Source organism: Ascaphus truei, chromosome 5 (genome assembly GCF_040206685.1).
Source record: "Ascaphus truei isolate aAscTru1 chromosome 5, aAscTru1.hap1, whole genome shotgun sequence".
Classification (NCBI taxonomy): Eukaryota; Metazoa; Chordata; class Amphibia; order Anura; family Ascaphidae; genus Ascaphus; species Ascaphus truei.
Genome location: NC_134487.1, coordinates 182,941,037 through 182,956,526, shown reverse-complemented (window position 1 = coordinate 182,956,526; position 15,490 = coordinate 182,941,037). Strand labels below are relative to the sequence as shown.

Genomic DNA, 15,490 nt, shown 5'->3' with positions numbered 1-15,490 from the left:
GCTACCCACCCAGGAGGCCAAACCACCCTCCCAAGGGCAACTATCCCCACCCTCTACCCATTGATTGGCAAAGTGGTACACCATGCCCTTACAATGGGCAACCTAAAAAAAAAAAACAAGCACCAAAAATACAAAATTTAATCAAACCAATCACCAAAGGAATCAAAATAATTAAATAAACCAAGCACCAAAAGAAACACAACAATTAAATAAACCAAGCACCAAAAAAACACAAAATTAAATAACCAATAACCAAAAGAAACACAATTTAAAAAAACAAGCACAAAAAAAACACAATAAAAAAAGAGCACCAAAAATACATTACAATTAAATAAAAATAAGCATTTGCCTAAAAAAATCATTGCCTGTCACTGTATTTATCTTTAGCCCGAAATGGGCATAGATAAACGCATTGGCAGTCAGTGGGCAACAATTTTTTTTTTAAATACTTAAAAAAATACCAAAAATACAATAATAACATAGATTGGAGATTTTTCTTAACTTGATGTCTTCCCCTTTCGATTCTGACTTCAGCAGGAACCTCTCGATCCTCGACGCAATGCTCCTCAACTTCAGGTAACTTCTTATCTTCTTTCTTCTATATTCAGCCTTCTCTTCTTTCTTTGTAATTCCATCCTTTGTGCGTAAGTGTTCCCGTCATCTTCTTAAACTAAAATGAGAAGCGACAGGCCTTATATAAGGCCTGTGATGTCACATTTGAGTGTCAAATGATACACCCCCAATCCGATTTGATGGTGTACCTTGTGATAGATTCTTTTTTTTTTGTGTAAAGGATGTAACGTCATCAAAAGGGAAGGAAGCCAGCCAATCAGGGAGGCTCTGCTTCTCTCCCTTTAAGATGACTGTCATCAAAAACAAAATTTTGGGGATGTCATCTTAATGGGTGGGAAGCAGAGTGTAGAGGGAGAAAGTGGGTGGCCCGGTATTAAAGTGGTTGCACCCCATATGGCCATCCCCTGACCTCACCAGAGAGACAAGGGGTTAACTGGACTGCAGTCCAGGGATGAGGTTTGCACCTTGTTGTACCTTGAAAATGTATGTTCCCCTGTTCCCATGTTTCATTATAAGCATGTATTTTAATGTTTTAAAGTGCATTTCTGTATCTCCAGTTCTGGAGGTCGCAGAGATTTCATATTTGGCCAATATGTGGAGTCCCTGTAGGCATTAAAAACTGGCAAAGGTCGACCCACTGAGCCCACCAGAATGGAACTTATTAATATGTCTATATATTAAAGTGTATATGTATTTTATTTTGGATCTGTTCTGAAAATGCAGACGCCATTTGCTAGGCTAATAAGTCATGAAGGGCAGACGGCTGAGTAGCCTAAGCACGGTGATCAAAAAGTAACTGCCTTGATTGTTACCCAATGTCTAGGGATTAAGTATTAGTTAATCAACAAACTCTGCCAGTCTAATTGTTACCTGAAGGTATGGGTTAGTCTGTTAGTTTGTGTCTCCACATTAGAGAGTGAATATAGATAATTGTTCACCAATAGGCTGTGTTCAATGTTAAGAATAGGGTTGCACAGGCATATAAACTGTGTCAACCCTACCGTTTTTAGTTGTGCTGGATTGCTGGAGTTGTGCTTCTGATACCATCTTGAATGTCACTGGATTGCTGGAGTTGTGCTTCTGATTCCACCTGGAATGTCACTGGATTGATGGAGAATTGCTATTGGATACTTCTCCATTCCCCAACCCTAAGTAAGTGTTACCCTCTTGCCTGTTAATTGTACTATATTGCTGTGTTCACCTTATTTAAGGAATAAATTATATTTTATTATATCTAAGCCTCGTTCAGTTCAACCCAGATATTTGGTGTTCATTATATCTTGTCATAAGCTACCGTGACACAGAGCCTTCCTGATTGTCTTCCCTCCCTTTTGATGACGCCACATCCTTTAAAAAAAAAGAAGAAAATGTCACATGGTGCACAATCAAATCGGATTGGGGGTGTATCATTTAACACTCAAATGTGACATCACAGGCCTTATATATGGCCTGACCCATATCATTTGACCACTTTTGCCCAATGGATTGGATTACAAAGAAAGAAGAGAAGACTGAAGAAAGATGAAAGAAGACAAGAAGAAGTTACATGAAGTTGAGGAGCATTGCATCGAGGATTGAGTGGTTCCTGCTGAAGTCTGAATCGGAGGGAAGACATCAAATGTAAGAAAAACATTGAATGTATGTTATTTTTGTATTTTTGGTATTTTTAATGTATTTTACTTTTATCCATTGACTGCCAATGCATTTATCTATGCCCATTTCGGGCTATAGATAAACACAGTGACAGGCAATGCGTTTTTAGGCAAATACTTGTTTTTATTTAATAGTAATGTATATTTGGTGCTTCTTTTTTTATTGTGTTTCTTTTGATGCTTTTTTTTAAAATTGTGTTTCTTTTAGTGATTGGTTTATTTAATTGTTGTGTTTCTTTTGGTGCTTGTTTTTTATTGTTTTTCTTTTGCTGATTGGTTTATTTAATTGTATTTCTTCTGGTGCTTGTTTTTTTAATTGTTTTTTTTGTATTGGTTTGATTAAATTTTTTATTTTTACTGCTTTTTTGTTTTTTTTTAGGTTGCCCATTGACTGTTGAATTGTGGCAAATCATTCCCATATTATATGGGCATGTTGTACCACTTTGCCAATCAATGGGAAGAGGGTGGGGGTCGTTGCCCGAGGGAGGGTGGTTAGGCCTCTAGGCCTCCTTGGTGGGTAGCGAGGAAAGGTTTTAACCCCTTAATTACTACAGCGTTTACTATCAGCTAAGGTGATTCATGGGTTAGTGGCCATTAGTGGGTTTTTTTTTCATTGTAATGTTCCTGCCAGCGGAGGACAGGGACAGGGAGGAAGATGAGGACAGCCTTCATCCTGGCGTGGGTAAGTGCAACTTTTATATACTTTATTCTGGCTTGGAATGTTTTATTGTTCATGGAAAATGCACTATTATTCATATCTGGATAATAGTATTTTTGCCCATTACTGTTGGTTGGGTTTGGGGGGGGGAGGAGGGGTTGTATTTATTTAAATGTATTGCACTGTAATGTTACTTTTGAATGGGGAAAATTGCTATTAGCCATCTTGGGTTAATAGCTCTTTACCCATTTCTGTAGTTGGTACAGTGGGTGGGTGAAGGTAGTAGTTACCCTAGAATGGTACAAATTTGGTAACTAATCCCCGGTGCGCTGTGTGTGTTTTGTGTTTTTTACCCTAGAATGGTGTTTAGGCCTTGCGGGAGGGTAGTGCGAGGGGTTAACCCTTAATTTCCTTAGCGGTTTTATCCGTTAAGGTAATGAAGGGGTTAACTTCTACTGGCACCCATGAAAACAAGCAGAGATTAATCTCCAAAATACCGATGCTCAAAATAGTGCAAATAGATTCTACAATGTCCACAATGAAGATAATGATACAATAATATAAGCGCTACTTGATCAATGTCCTCAATCATGAAAATATGAACAGTGGAGTAGGACTGTGCACACGAGACTCAGCAACAGGACGGGGCCACAATGTGGTAAGGAGACAAGCTAACCATGATGCCGTGTTCCCTGCACGGAACCATATTACCAGCCCACCTCAGTGAATCTCCGCCACTACCCTTACGCATCCCAGCGTCTCATACACAGCCCCATAACCCTGCAGAGAGTAAGTACTCACAATCTTGACCCGTCGAGTTCAATCCTCAAGCACTGCAAATAGGAAGTAGATCAGGTGCGCTAATCCTACACTTTTTTCAACTGGCACCCTCCTGCAAGCCTAAACACCCCCCTGGGGCAACTACAGACTTCATCCACCCCCTGTACCAACAACAAAGCAGTGCCTGCTAAGGTAATGAAACTGGCTGCAATTTTATTTTTATTGCATAGGGTTGATACCGAAGGCCGACGGGCACCTGCGGTGATCCTGGAGAACCGTGCTGACCCCCTAGGACCTGCGGGCCCTCGCAGACCTGCCGTTATAGCGTGATACTGCACTGTTATCACTGCTTAGTGAATAACAAAGCAGGCAATATCAAGCTATAAGGGCATTTAACGTGCATTAAGTCACGTATCACTGTTTAGTGTTTAGATACACTGGCCATAGCCTCAGTTCCCTGAAAGATAATGTTCAATGCATTACTAGTAACTATAACTAGTAATAGTTTATCTGTATCCAGTATATCCTCAGTTGCATATTTCCTGGAGTTATGTGGATTCCCATGCTTATCGTAAGGTACACATGAAAGCTGTTGGTATGTGGAAAGTGGGCTTGTATATCTTTGATCTCTTCCTCCTAAAATAACTTCTCCTTGCATACAGTCTTCTTTCTACCCTTTCCTGCCATAAACTTTCTCCTGGCTTCACCTCATAAGGCATGCAGGAAATGAGATGTGTTCCAGCTGCTCAGCTCAGATGGCATCTTGGACATCTTCAGCCCAAGCTAATATCCCTTGTACTCCTAGTTCATTCTCTAGTTGTTTTAAATTGGAAGCTCTTCTGAACAAGGACCCTTTTACCTAACGTATCTCTGCATGATATATATTAATTAAAAGTAGGTGTTGTCATGCTTGTATTTCTTGTACCAAATAGTGCATTAAAATATGGGGGTGCTATTAAAATATAAAATATTAATAATCCTGCTTAGGATACTAACTTCCTCCTAAAACAGAGTGATAATAACAGAGTGTCCAGTATGCAGAAAAAACACAAAAAAGACTGAGATCCACAAAGTTATGGTTGCTAAGGAAGACCTCCCCAACAGAAATGGTGCCTTGTATCCTAAGGGAGAGCAATTGGCCCTGGCTAATTAGCAGGCATGCTGGCATAGTGCCACATCTGACAGGGAGTTTATTTCTGAGTGCAAAATGTATGATTTTAAGAGACAAGTTTGAAAGGTTGGAGACATGCTGGTGAATTAAACAGGGGAGAGGTATCCCTCCTATCATCTGTCCTACGGTCTTTGTGTGACAGTGCAGAACAGTCTGTGTTACTGAATGTTGATGTATATGCAGATTTGCACATTTACAAGAAATAACTCATCAAGTACAAGTGTATGTTATCCTCATAGTAGCAGTTGGACTTACAGTACAGTGAGACATTTCTTGGATTATCAAACTATTTCCATATTGTTCAGGACTATACACTATTTGAGTTTGCTTAGTTTATTGCTCCAAAAGATCAATCTCTTATGAAGCATCCTTTCAAAGATGCTACAGATAGTGGTCATTGCATAACTTTCTATCACATTACAACTTGCCATAGATTTTTAATAGGATCCCATGGCACTGCGTTAGAATATAGCATGGACCCCATGTAGAACGTATTCCTATTACACTGAGTAATGGAACACTGACACCTGTGTGTTCATCTTGTTTTGTGATAACTAGTGTGAGCCAGAAACAGTTTAAATATCCCCTTCCATGACAGTCAAGGTAACGCATTTAATGCTGACACCTCTTGCACCTCTGCAGTTAGCACCCTCAGCATTACAGTAGGTAATTCATGCTTAGTGGTAAAGCTCTCTGCGTGGTAATATAGACTCACATAAAGTAACAAGAGATGAGGCAAAAACATATTCTTAATTCAGAAAAAAACTCTCTGGTTTTACATCTAAATTATTCCCCCTGGGAGAAGATGCATGAGCAATTGTACTTAAAACATCTTAGCTATTTATGCACAAGTATTTATGTACAGAAATGTATCCCTATGCCCACAACAGTTTAATAGAATGTCAAAGATTTCACTTTTAATTTAAACATATAAATTATATAGTATATCCAAAAAAACTATAGCATATAGGATAATATGCTCAGGCCTTTGGTAATATTTGTATAAATAAAATGATGTTGTATTAGAGATGTGGAATAACTATTAAAGTTTTACTTCAACATAATTATATACATATATATTTATGCACATTATACACCTGTACTTGGGAAAGGTTGGAAAATAATTTACCTGTGTTTGGCATCACCAATCGTCCTCCTTGGTGGCTAAAAACTCCACTGCCTCTCATCTCCGGTTTGGATGAAATAGATGAAAGATTCTGTATGTAGGGTGTTTTATTCCTACCATGAAGTGTGCTGAAGCACCTGTTATTCCCATGTGGAAATGTCCCAGAGAGTGCCTTTCCATGAAACTCCGGCCTCTCTGTCACTCCCAGAGAGACCATAAAGGAGCTCTGGACTTTGACCTTGATGTCTGTTAGAGGGTTAAAGATTGAAGACTCTGTCATTAGCTCCTTGTCCATTGGGTCTTGGAAGCAGATTGGGCCACTGTAGGTCCTGCTCACTGTTAAGTCAGGCTGTAAAGATGAGTTCAGAAGAAGGGAATTACCTGCAGGATAAAAAGTATGACACTATGTCAGTGGCAACCCAATTAATATGGTAGTTGTACACAGGTTTGTATAAACATTGCAGTACATTTCTATGATATTTCGATGTTCCATGTTGGCTGGTTTATAAAATAATGTCTTCCATGGCTACTGTAACTACTGGGAGAACATGTTTCAGCTTGTAGGTTGGTCAAGAAGCTTGATAATCTTAGGATACACCATGTAACAACTGGTGGGGTTTTGTGCCAGTAACAAAAGGTATACATATGCCGTACTGAGACAGAATATAATATGGACATTACTTAAATCCTTTTGTTAACACTTCCCAAATCACAAACTCATGTACAATAGGTGAAAAGTTTCTTGAAGTAATGAGTGACAGGGTTAAAATACCTGTTTTAGCATCAATTTAAATCCAAAACCTCCTTAGTGCACAGGTCCTTCCAGACGACACATTAAACTTTAGAGTTCTGCATTATTATTTTAATTGTCACTCAGCTATTCACTATAAGACAATAACACAACAGGGAAAGACGCCTGACATGACATATTTGGTGGTGTGAGGTAATACACGAATAACAGTAGATAAAAATCAGGAGAGGGGGGATAAACATTGGGGAAATTAGCCAAACAAAACCTTTACTATAGAATAGCCAATCCGTAATGTGTTCAAGCAACATTGGAGTTAAATTGTCACAGGACTGTTCTTCTCTCTAGAGAAAGCTCAAGTCACCAGTTATGAAAAAGTAGCCTATATTTTCAATTTTATCCATTGCCTCCGGGCTTCCCAAAGCATAATATTTTATTTATTCTTCCCCATTGCTAAAGAACACTGTGTAACAAGCTCCTTTTCCCTTAATGAGGGAGAACAGTTCTCTATCTCTAAGTGGTTTTTGCATGCTATGCATAATTCTCTTGCATTGCAACCAGAAACCAGTTGGCATGAGAAGAAAAAAATAGAATGATGTGGTTATTCCTGTGTATTTGCCATGAGCTGGTTGCTCCGTCTCTGCAGAGGCATTGGGGTTGATTGAAGGATAGCTGCAAAATCCCATTGTAAAGCAACTACAACTTTGAAAAACTTACAAGAGTATTTCTGGTCTATTGAGCAGCAGAGAAATGTTTGAACGGTGACTGTTCAGTGAAAACTGAATTTAGGAACTTTGCCAGGCAGTGGTCAAAGTGACTTAAAATGTACTGGTGCTGAGTCTGGCCTGTTTTCCATTGTAGAGAAACTATTTGGACTTCAATTTAGAAATGTTTATGCATTTTTTTTTAATATAAATTAATCTCTCTCTTCTAAAGAGAAAGATGCAATCTAAGATGGTGATTTTGTTTTGTGAATTTTCTTTAACATAGGATTAAAGCAGGGGGTCTCCAGAGCTGGACCCTATTCATTTCAGATCTAGGAACCCCTTGCTTCTGGAGATTCTTACCTGTGTAGGTTGTGCCGGTTGCCGCTCTGCATGGCTAGCAGGATTTACGTAATGGCAGAGTTTCAAAGCTCCCGCCCATGCGGGCCAATAGGAATCTGTGATGTCATCATGTTCAGCTTCCTATTGGCCCGCAGGACATGGGAAGCTTTAAACTTTGTCGAGATACCAGCACCCACTTTGGAAGTCTTTATTTCAGGAAGCAGGGGGTCCCATGAGCTGAAATAAATGGGGTTCAACTCCAGAGACCCCCGCTTGAAACTGATGTTAAAAACAGTCATTCTCAACAAGAATGAATTGCTCCTTTAAAAAGAAAGTGGGACTGTAGGTTTAGAAGTTGAAAAGTAGGGACCCTCTGGGTTTGTTAATAAAAAAGTGTAGTGGTGCTCTGCGTTTGTAATAAGACTCTTTTGTGATACGGCTGTTTGCAAATTGTTGTGTATCCTGGGAAATCCAAACCTTAACTTCAGACTTGATTGTGACTTGTCTTTCCTGCGGTGTTTTGTTTGATTATGCTGTTATCATGAGCCAAACAGATGAAGGGGAAGAACGAAAAGTGTACTGTGAGCATCAATTAAACAGTACCGAAGAAAAGAAAAACCTGTTTAGTTTTACACAGGTAGCAGTGAAAAGAAAATATTACCTTAAGGGTGATTGAATGTTTCTAAGTAAGCCAGTTACATAGATGTGTTGTACTTTCTTTGCCAGCTATGCGGTACTGGCCCTTGAAAGAGGATGGAGGCTACACATCATCAATGTGCCTAAATGGATCGTTCCCCCATTACAATGCACCATTATTAAGACCCATGGTACACTTCCCCTCATAACAAAATGGTACAGTGATTTCGCTGTCTTCCTGCCTTAGCCAATATTCTGACCAGAGTCGGCTTTTCCATCATGTAGTGCATGCTGTTTTAATGTTAGTGAACCAAATGTACTGACATAATGGAGTTCTTCTAGTACAGCCATAGCAGCAATGATTATGAGAGAATAACAAAAGCAGTGCAGTGTTAGCACACTGTGAAAAAGCAATTTTGGTGATGGAGCTGTAATGGAGATTAAATTCATCAATAGGGAATACGAGCTGGCATGAGTTTAAAGCACATTTCCAGAAGACTGCATACATTTTTCTTTCAAATGGATATTAAGAATTTTCAGCTAAGGGTGTGGACGATTTAAATCATTAAATAACATATAAAGTAAGTCTAATATCTCCACTAGAGGAGATTACTTGTTATAAAGAATTAAAGCCTCTTTGCATTATGTGTATAGAACTTGCCTCTCAGAAAAGTCACATTCTGCAGAATAAAGCATTGGGTACACGGGTAGGTTGTGATACACTTTAGGGAAGCCACATAAGTGGCACAAATAAAAGCATAACAGTATACCGATTCTAAAAAAATTAAAAGGCTCTTCTTCAAGAGTACTTTACCCCGTTGGTTACACACTTGAATAAAAGACTTTTGAGGTTTTAAACGCTCTGTACATTATTCTTCCAACTATAAAGATGTTGGTCCGTTAAACCTTCTCCAGGACCAAATGGATATTAGAACTTTGAACTACATTAAACAAGAATACAAAATATTAGAAACTCAAACAGGCATAGGGAAACTGGCACTGTAGAGAGAACTTGTTGTCATGTGGTTACAGACCTTTGGGACAAATGTTGCACAGTTTGAAAATCAATAGCAACAAATGGAACAGGGAGAAAAGCCAAAACTCAAGGGGTTCGTGTAATTAGCCCTTTCAGGGTCAGCTTTGGAATGCACTGCAGTCCCCTCTGGCCCTAAAGGGGTTAAATGTGTATTGAATCAAGGCATAATATAACAATGATTCAGCTCTCTTATAAAGGTTCTTCTGAGAACCATAATGTTGGCACATTATCCATTAATTTGATAGACACTTCATTCCATGAACCTTTTGAGTGATGATTTATCTTTCATTGTTTCAGGATGGAATTTATGGACACATACTGTATGGGCCCATTCACTTGAGTGAGTCGTACGGTGTCTTTCAATGCTGGAAGGGGTCTCATGAAATTGCATTGCTTAGTAAATATGGGCCATGATCCGTTCTGATGACATACTGCTGTGGCAGCTTTTAATCTAAAGTTCGCCGGGAGCGCCGCGGGGCTTCTCTCCGTTTAAAAACAGATTTTCCAGCGCGGCGGCCGCTTCAATAGATAAGCGCTAATGGCGCTTACTATTGAAAGCGCCCGAGGCGCGGGAAAACCGGCCGCTTCTCGGCCGAAGACTGCCGTGCGCCGCCCGCGCTATTTTTAAAATGCGCGGGCAGCCGCATTAGGTTTAGCCTGGTCGCCTCTGTAATAGCCACCATAGTAGGGTGAACAATAAACTCAAAGGATCACACATCATTTCTTTCTCTGAGTTACTCATTGTAACAGAGTTGTAATTTCTTTGCGAGACGTGATAACGCCGTTGATGAAGTTCAGAAGGAAAGACAAGGAGCTCAAGGTCACACAAGACTAACCTTGTCGGACAGTTTTGAAATTGAAGGTCTGAAAGCCTCCTGTCAAGGCAGACGAATCAATAACATCCACGCCATACTCGCTCTGGCTCCTTCGGTACAGCGTGACACCAACCACCAGCACAGCAACAGCAATGATGGCAGCTCCCAGACCAGAGTACAGAGCAATGTCACTGGCGTTCTCAGCGCCTGCATCGAAATTAAATGGGGAAAAACACAGGCAGATTACATTAAATTGTTAAGAGTATCTGGGATCACTGAAATCCACACTGCTAAGGGATTCTGTCTGCCAAGCAACCTTAGGAAATCAATACCTCTATAGTGCACAGTTCTGCTTTAGTTGGGAGAGGGCATGTTACTTTTAAGAGGCCAATTTAAGTATCCACTCTCCCTCAGAAAATGAACTATTCACTTGCTGCACTCCAATGGGGTTATTAATCAGTCTCCCGGATGCAAAAGTAGAGCAAAAAAAAGGACCAGATTTACCATGGAATTACATTTCCATGGAGAGCATTGGAATTTCCTTATTTCGTAAATCGGGTGCTGTGATTTTTTCACTGGTTTTGCTCTGGTTTTGCAGTTGGGAGACTTTGGTAAATAATCCCCAAATCTCTTTCTACTTGAGAATGCCACAAAAACTGATATCTGGCCAACCCTCCAACATACTCCAATGATTCTCAAAATCTCTCCTTGGATAGCTCCCCTTACACCAGGATGTGGGAACCACATTAATTAACTGTCCTTATTTATGTGGTAGACACCCTCATAATTTGCTGAAAAAAATATATATACATATGTTTTTACTTTTAACAGATTTATAGAATATCAAGAGATCTCCTGCATTTTCCCACTAAATTTATCTGAAAATAGCTTTCGCTGTTGGTCTGTATGTCAGGAATAACTAATATGTTTGCACATACATGGCTATTATTATTATTATTATTGTTTATTTGTAAAGCACCAACATATTATGCAGCAAGGTACAATGGGGTACAGAGTTTTGTATATGACATAAACAGTACATAAACTGATACAAAGAGGTACTGAGGGCCCTGTTCGTGAGAGTTTATAATCTGGGGGAATAAGGGACAGTGTGGAAAGAAGCGGGTAAGGTGGCTGCTCATTGTAGGGTGGGACTCAGGATGGAATATGGTGCAGTCTGACAACTGATTCCATAAAGGTTGTGAGGAGGGAGGTTACATAAAGTACGGTGGGGATTGCTCCAGCCACACAGCTGGACTTTATGGGGTTGGAGGTGGAGGGGAGTTGGATGTTAGAGGTATGACAAGTAGGCTTCCTTGAAAAGGTGAGTTTTGAGGGAGTTTTTAAACATCTGAAAACTGGGAAGAGTCAATGATAAGGGGTAAGGAGTTCCAGAGAGAAGGGTCAGCATGGGAGAAGTCTTGCAGGCAAAAGTGAGAGGAGGTAATAAAGTGGGAGGAAAGGCAGATGTCATGGGCAGAATTTAGGGACGCTTAGGTATGTATTTGAGGATAGGGGATGAGGTGTAAGGGGGGGCAGCATCTTTGAGACATTTGTAAGTCATTACTAGGGTTTTAAAGCTGCAGACCAAGCAATATCCTACATGTGTTTTTTTTTTTTTAAACAAATCACTGTACTATGAAGAAATACTTGTGGCATTTTTTTAAACAACTCCGAATGACATTTTTGATGTATTCTAATGTAACAAGCATATTTATTTCTATAGCAACCCTTTACAAAGTCACATCCCCTTCCTCTTCTGAAACAGGCTCTGGCACACCTCTTTTTGAGCCCTGCCCTCTCTCTAGCAGTGCACCAATTGTATCTAGTGACTGCCTGGTCACATGATCTTCCCACAGAACTTTGCGTCTTTGGTCCTCTTCTGCTGCACTGGTAGCCATTTAGAGAACCCCAGAGCTGAATCTTTGCCAATGGATCACAGGAGAACGGATCGATCAGCAGCTTAGCTAATTAGTTATCACTGTGTGGATTGTATTAATGCACATATTAAAAGGGAAAATAAATAACATGTAAAAAAAAAAACTGCTGCTTGCACTGCTGCTTTAAATTTAATTCTAGAGGCTATGGGAAGCCATTGTAGGGATATGCGTTGTGGAGCAATAGAAGTAGAGTGGTTAGTTAGGTAGATTTGTCTGGCAGCAGCATTCTAGATGGATTGGAGTTGGGATAGATGGACAAGAGGACTGCCAGACATGATGAATGAGTGGATTAGGATTTTAGTTGCATCATGAGTGAGAAAAGGGCATAGCTTTGCAATATCTTGGAAGTGGAGATTGCAGGACTTCATATGAATATGAGGAATGAAGGAGAGATCTGAGTCAAAGATGACCCCTAGACAGAGGGCTTGAGATGTTGAGGAGAAGGCGGAATTGTTGACAGTGAGGGAGAGTGTTGGTGTAGCACTGGAATGGGGAAAGAATATTCATTCTGTTTTGAACATGTTAAGCTTCAGGTAATGGTGAGGTATCCAGGAGGTAATTACAGACAGACAGTTAAAGACATGAGACAAGAGAAAGGGGGAGAGGTCGGGGGAGATAGATTTGGATGTTGTCGACATAAAGATAATACTGAAAACCAATGGATTGTATTAGTTTACCAAGAGAACAGGTGTAGAGTGAGAAGAGCAGAGGTCCAAGGACAGAGCCTCGTGGAACTCTAACAAAAAGAGGGACTGAATAGGAAGAAACTGTCAATGTTCCAAATTGACAAACGGGTTTCTATATCAACAGTATCTTCCTTTCAGCAATATTATTTCATCAAAACACCACAGAAGGAAAAACTGAAGAAGAGGTTAGAAAGGTATGACACGAGCTAGGAGAAGGCTGCATTACGGAGGCCAATGGAGTGGAGAATGTTCAAGAGAATGGGGTGATCAACATTATCGAAAGCAGATTTAGCTATGAGCAGGTCATTGGACACTTTTGCTTACTTTGCAATGGACTGTCATTGGTAATCGAAAAAATCTTAGTCTGGGGAGGGCTTTAAGGAGAGGATTGAAAACCACTAGTATATATTCTATTTATGCTTACTAATAAGGGATAATAATCCTACTGTCAGAAAGCCAAACACAAAGACTAACCCTGGTTAGGAAATGCGTTTGCTCCTAAAAAGTAAGCTCACCATTGTTTTAAAGTCAACATTTTTGACAGCGTTGCTATCATGGTATGCCGAAAGCCCCGAATACCAGTGATAGCAACATTTGCAAAAATGGCGAGTAACCGGTGACGTGAAGATCGACCTTCTGAAAAGGGCTCTCCCGCAAGTTCAATCTGCTGGAGAGAGAGCCACCTAAATATGCGCAAATCTCAGCCGAAAATAATGTTTTTAACTTTAAATTGTATTAATAGTGTACATGAGCAGGGTGTCTCCGGAGCAGAACCGCATTGATTTCATGTTCGGGGACCCCTTGCTTCCCGAGATACAGGCTCCGTTATGGGGTGCCGGTATCTCTTATGCATTTGATTCCCACGGTCACGTGACACGGAACATTTACATGCATATGAGATACCGGCACCCCATAACGGGGCCTATATCTCGGGAAGCAGGGGGTCCCCTCAGATCAACAAGGTTCTTCTCCGGAGACCCCCTGCTACAATACACTAGTATTAAAATATATATTAAAATATGTAATAACCACCAATACACAACCCACCCCCTGTTCCCCCACAAAAAAACATTATTTATTTATTTATTAATTTAACACAGGATTGATAACATAGGATGGAGGGTGTCACCCAGTGGTCCCACGGGTGTCCAAGTTGTCCTCAGATGGTCCCCGTGGGTGTCTGTGTGTCCGTGGGCCTCCAGGTGGATTCTGCGGGTGTCCTGGGGCCCCACAAGGGGTCCCTGGGACATCCCCACGGGTGTCTGGGGGCTCTTGAATGGTTCCCACAGGTGTCCGGAGGCCCCACAGGGGTCCCTGGGTGGTCACCGTGAGTCCTCGAGTGGTCCCCACGGGTACCCGCTGGCCTGCAGAATCACCCTGTTTAAAATAAATAATGATAGCATACATTTCAATAAATACACCACCCCCACACCACTAATTTATAAATGTAATTTATAAATTATTATTTTATTTATTTAGAATTTATAAATTATTATATAAAATAATAATTTATACATTATGCCATACCATGCAGGATAAATTCATATGCTAGTAGCAATTCTCTAGCTGCTACACCACAGGGTTGGTGTGATGAATCTGACTTTATAAACATACTTAACATCTACTACACAATGCAATCCAATCATTAAACCAACCCTGTGGTCTAGCAGCTAGAGAATTGCTACTAGCATATGAAGGGTCATGGGTTCGATTCCTGCATGTGTATTTCATAAAATGTATTCACTGTTGGGCTGTTATTTGTCAGAAAAGGGTCATGTGACCCTCCACTGGTCGTGGCAGTCATTTCACGATCCCGGTTATAACGTGATTTCATTATGTGGACCCCAAGCACCGTGTTATAACGGAGTTCTGCTGTACATACAGTAATACGCAATGGTTGTTTTGCCAAATGGTTGCTTTTATGTGTTTTATATGTATTTTGGCTCATTTTTTCCAATTTCTATGCTATGTATTTTGCGTTTTAATGTTGTATTATGGCATTTTGGGTGTTTTTTTAATTGTTTATTTCTGGGTTTTCTTTGATTTTTGCATTTGAATAGTAGTTTATTTTTCGTGTTATGAATTTCAATGATGGTGTTTATTTGGAGATTTATTTTATTTATTGATGCTTTTGCTTTGGTGTTGGAATAGTTCATTCTGGTGTTAATTTGGTATTTGATTAATTGGTTGGTTGTAATTTTGTTGTTACTTGTTTATTTTTGTTTATTTGGTGATTGGTTGGATTGCATTTGATATTGTTGGTGATTAATTTTTTTTTGTAGGTTGACCATTGATCAATATTATATGGGCATGATGTATCCACTGTACCAATTAATGGGTGGAGGGTGGGGGTAGTTGCCTGGGGAGTGTGGTTAGGCTTTCTGAGTTGGTAGTGGGGGAGGGTGGCTTAACCCTTAATTACTATAGCGGTTATTAACCGCTAAGGTGATTAAGGGCTTAGGAGCCATTAGATTGTATTTATGTATTCTTGCTGGCATCGGAGGACATGGCCCTGCAGTATGCGGATGAGGGCACCCTTCAGGATGACAGGGGTAAGTAGAACAGTTTTTATTTACTTTATTTCTGCTGCCTGGCTAATGTTTGATTTAATAATGGGCAAATG

General features: G+C 40.1%; 1 protein-coding gene across 3 annotated transcripts in view; it reads right to left on the bottom strand.

Annotated features, from left to right (window-relative positions):
- Positions 1-15,490, bottom strand: part of UNC5D (unc-5 netrin receptor D) — a 472,283-nt gene that overhangs the window by 82,848 nt on the left and 373,945 nt on the right. For all 3 annotated transcript variants that reach the window (XM_075601397.1, XM_075601395.1, XM_075601396.1), the window contains 2 exons: positions 10,263-10,448; positions 5,964-6,341 (listed from right to left, as the gene is read on the bottom strand). In XM_075601397.1, coding sequence (XP_075457512.1) covers positions 5,964-6,341; positions 10,263-10,448 — 564 coding nt within the window. The remainder of the gene's footprint in view (positions 1-5,963; positions 6,342-10,262; positions 10,449-15,490) is intronic.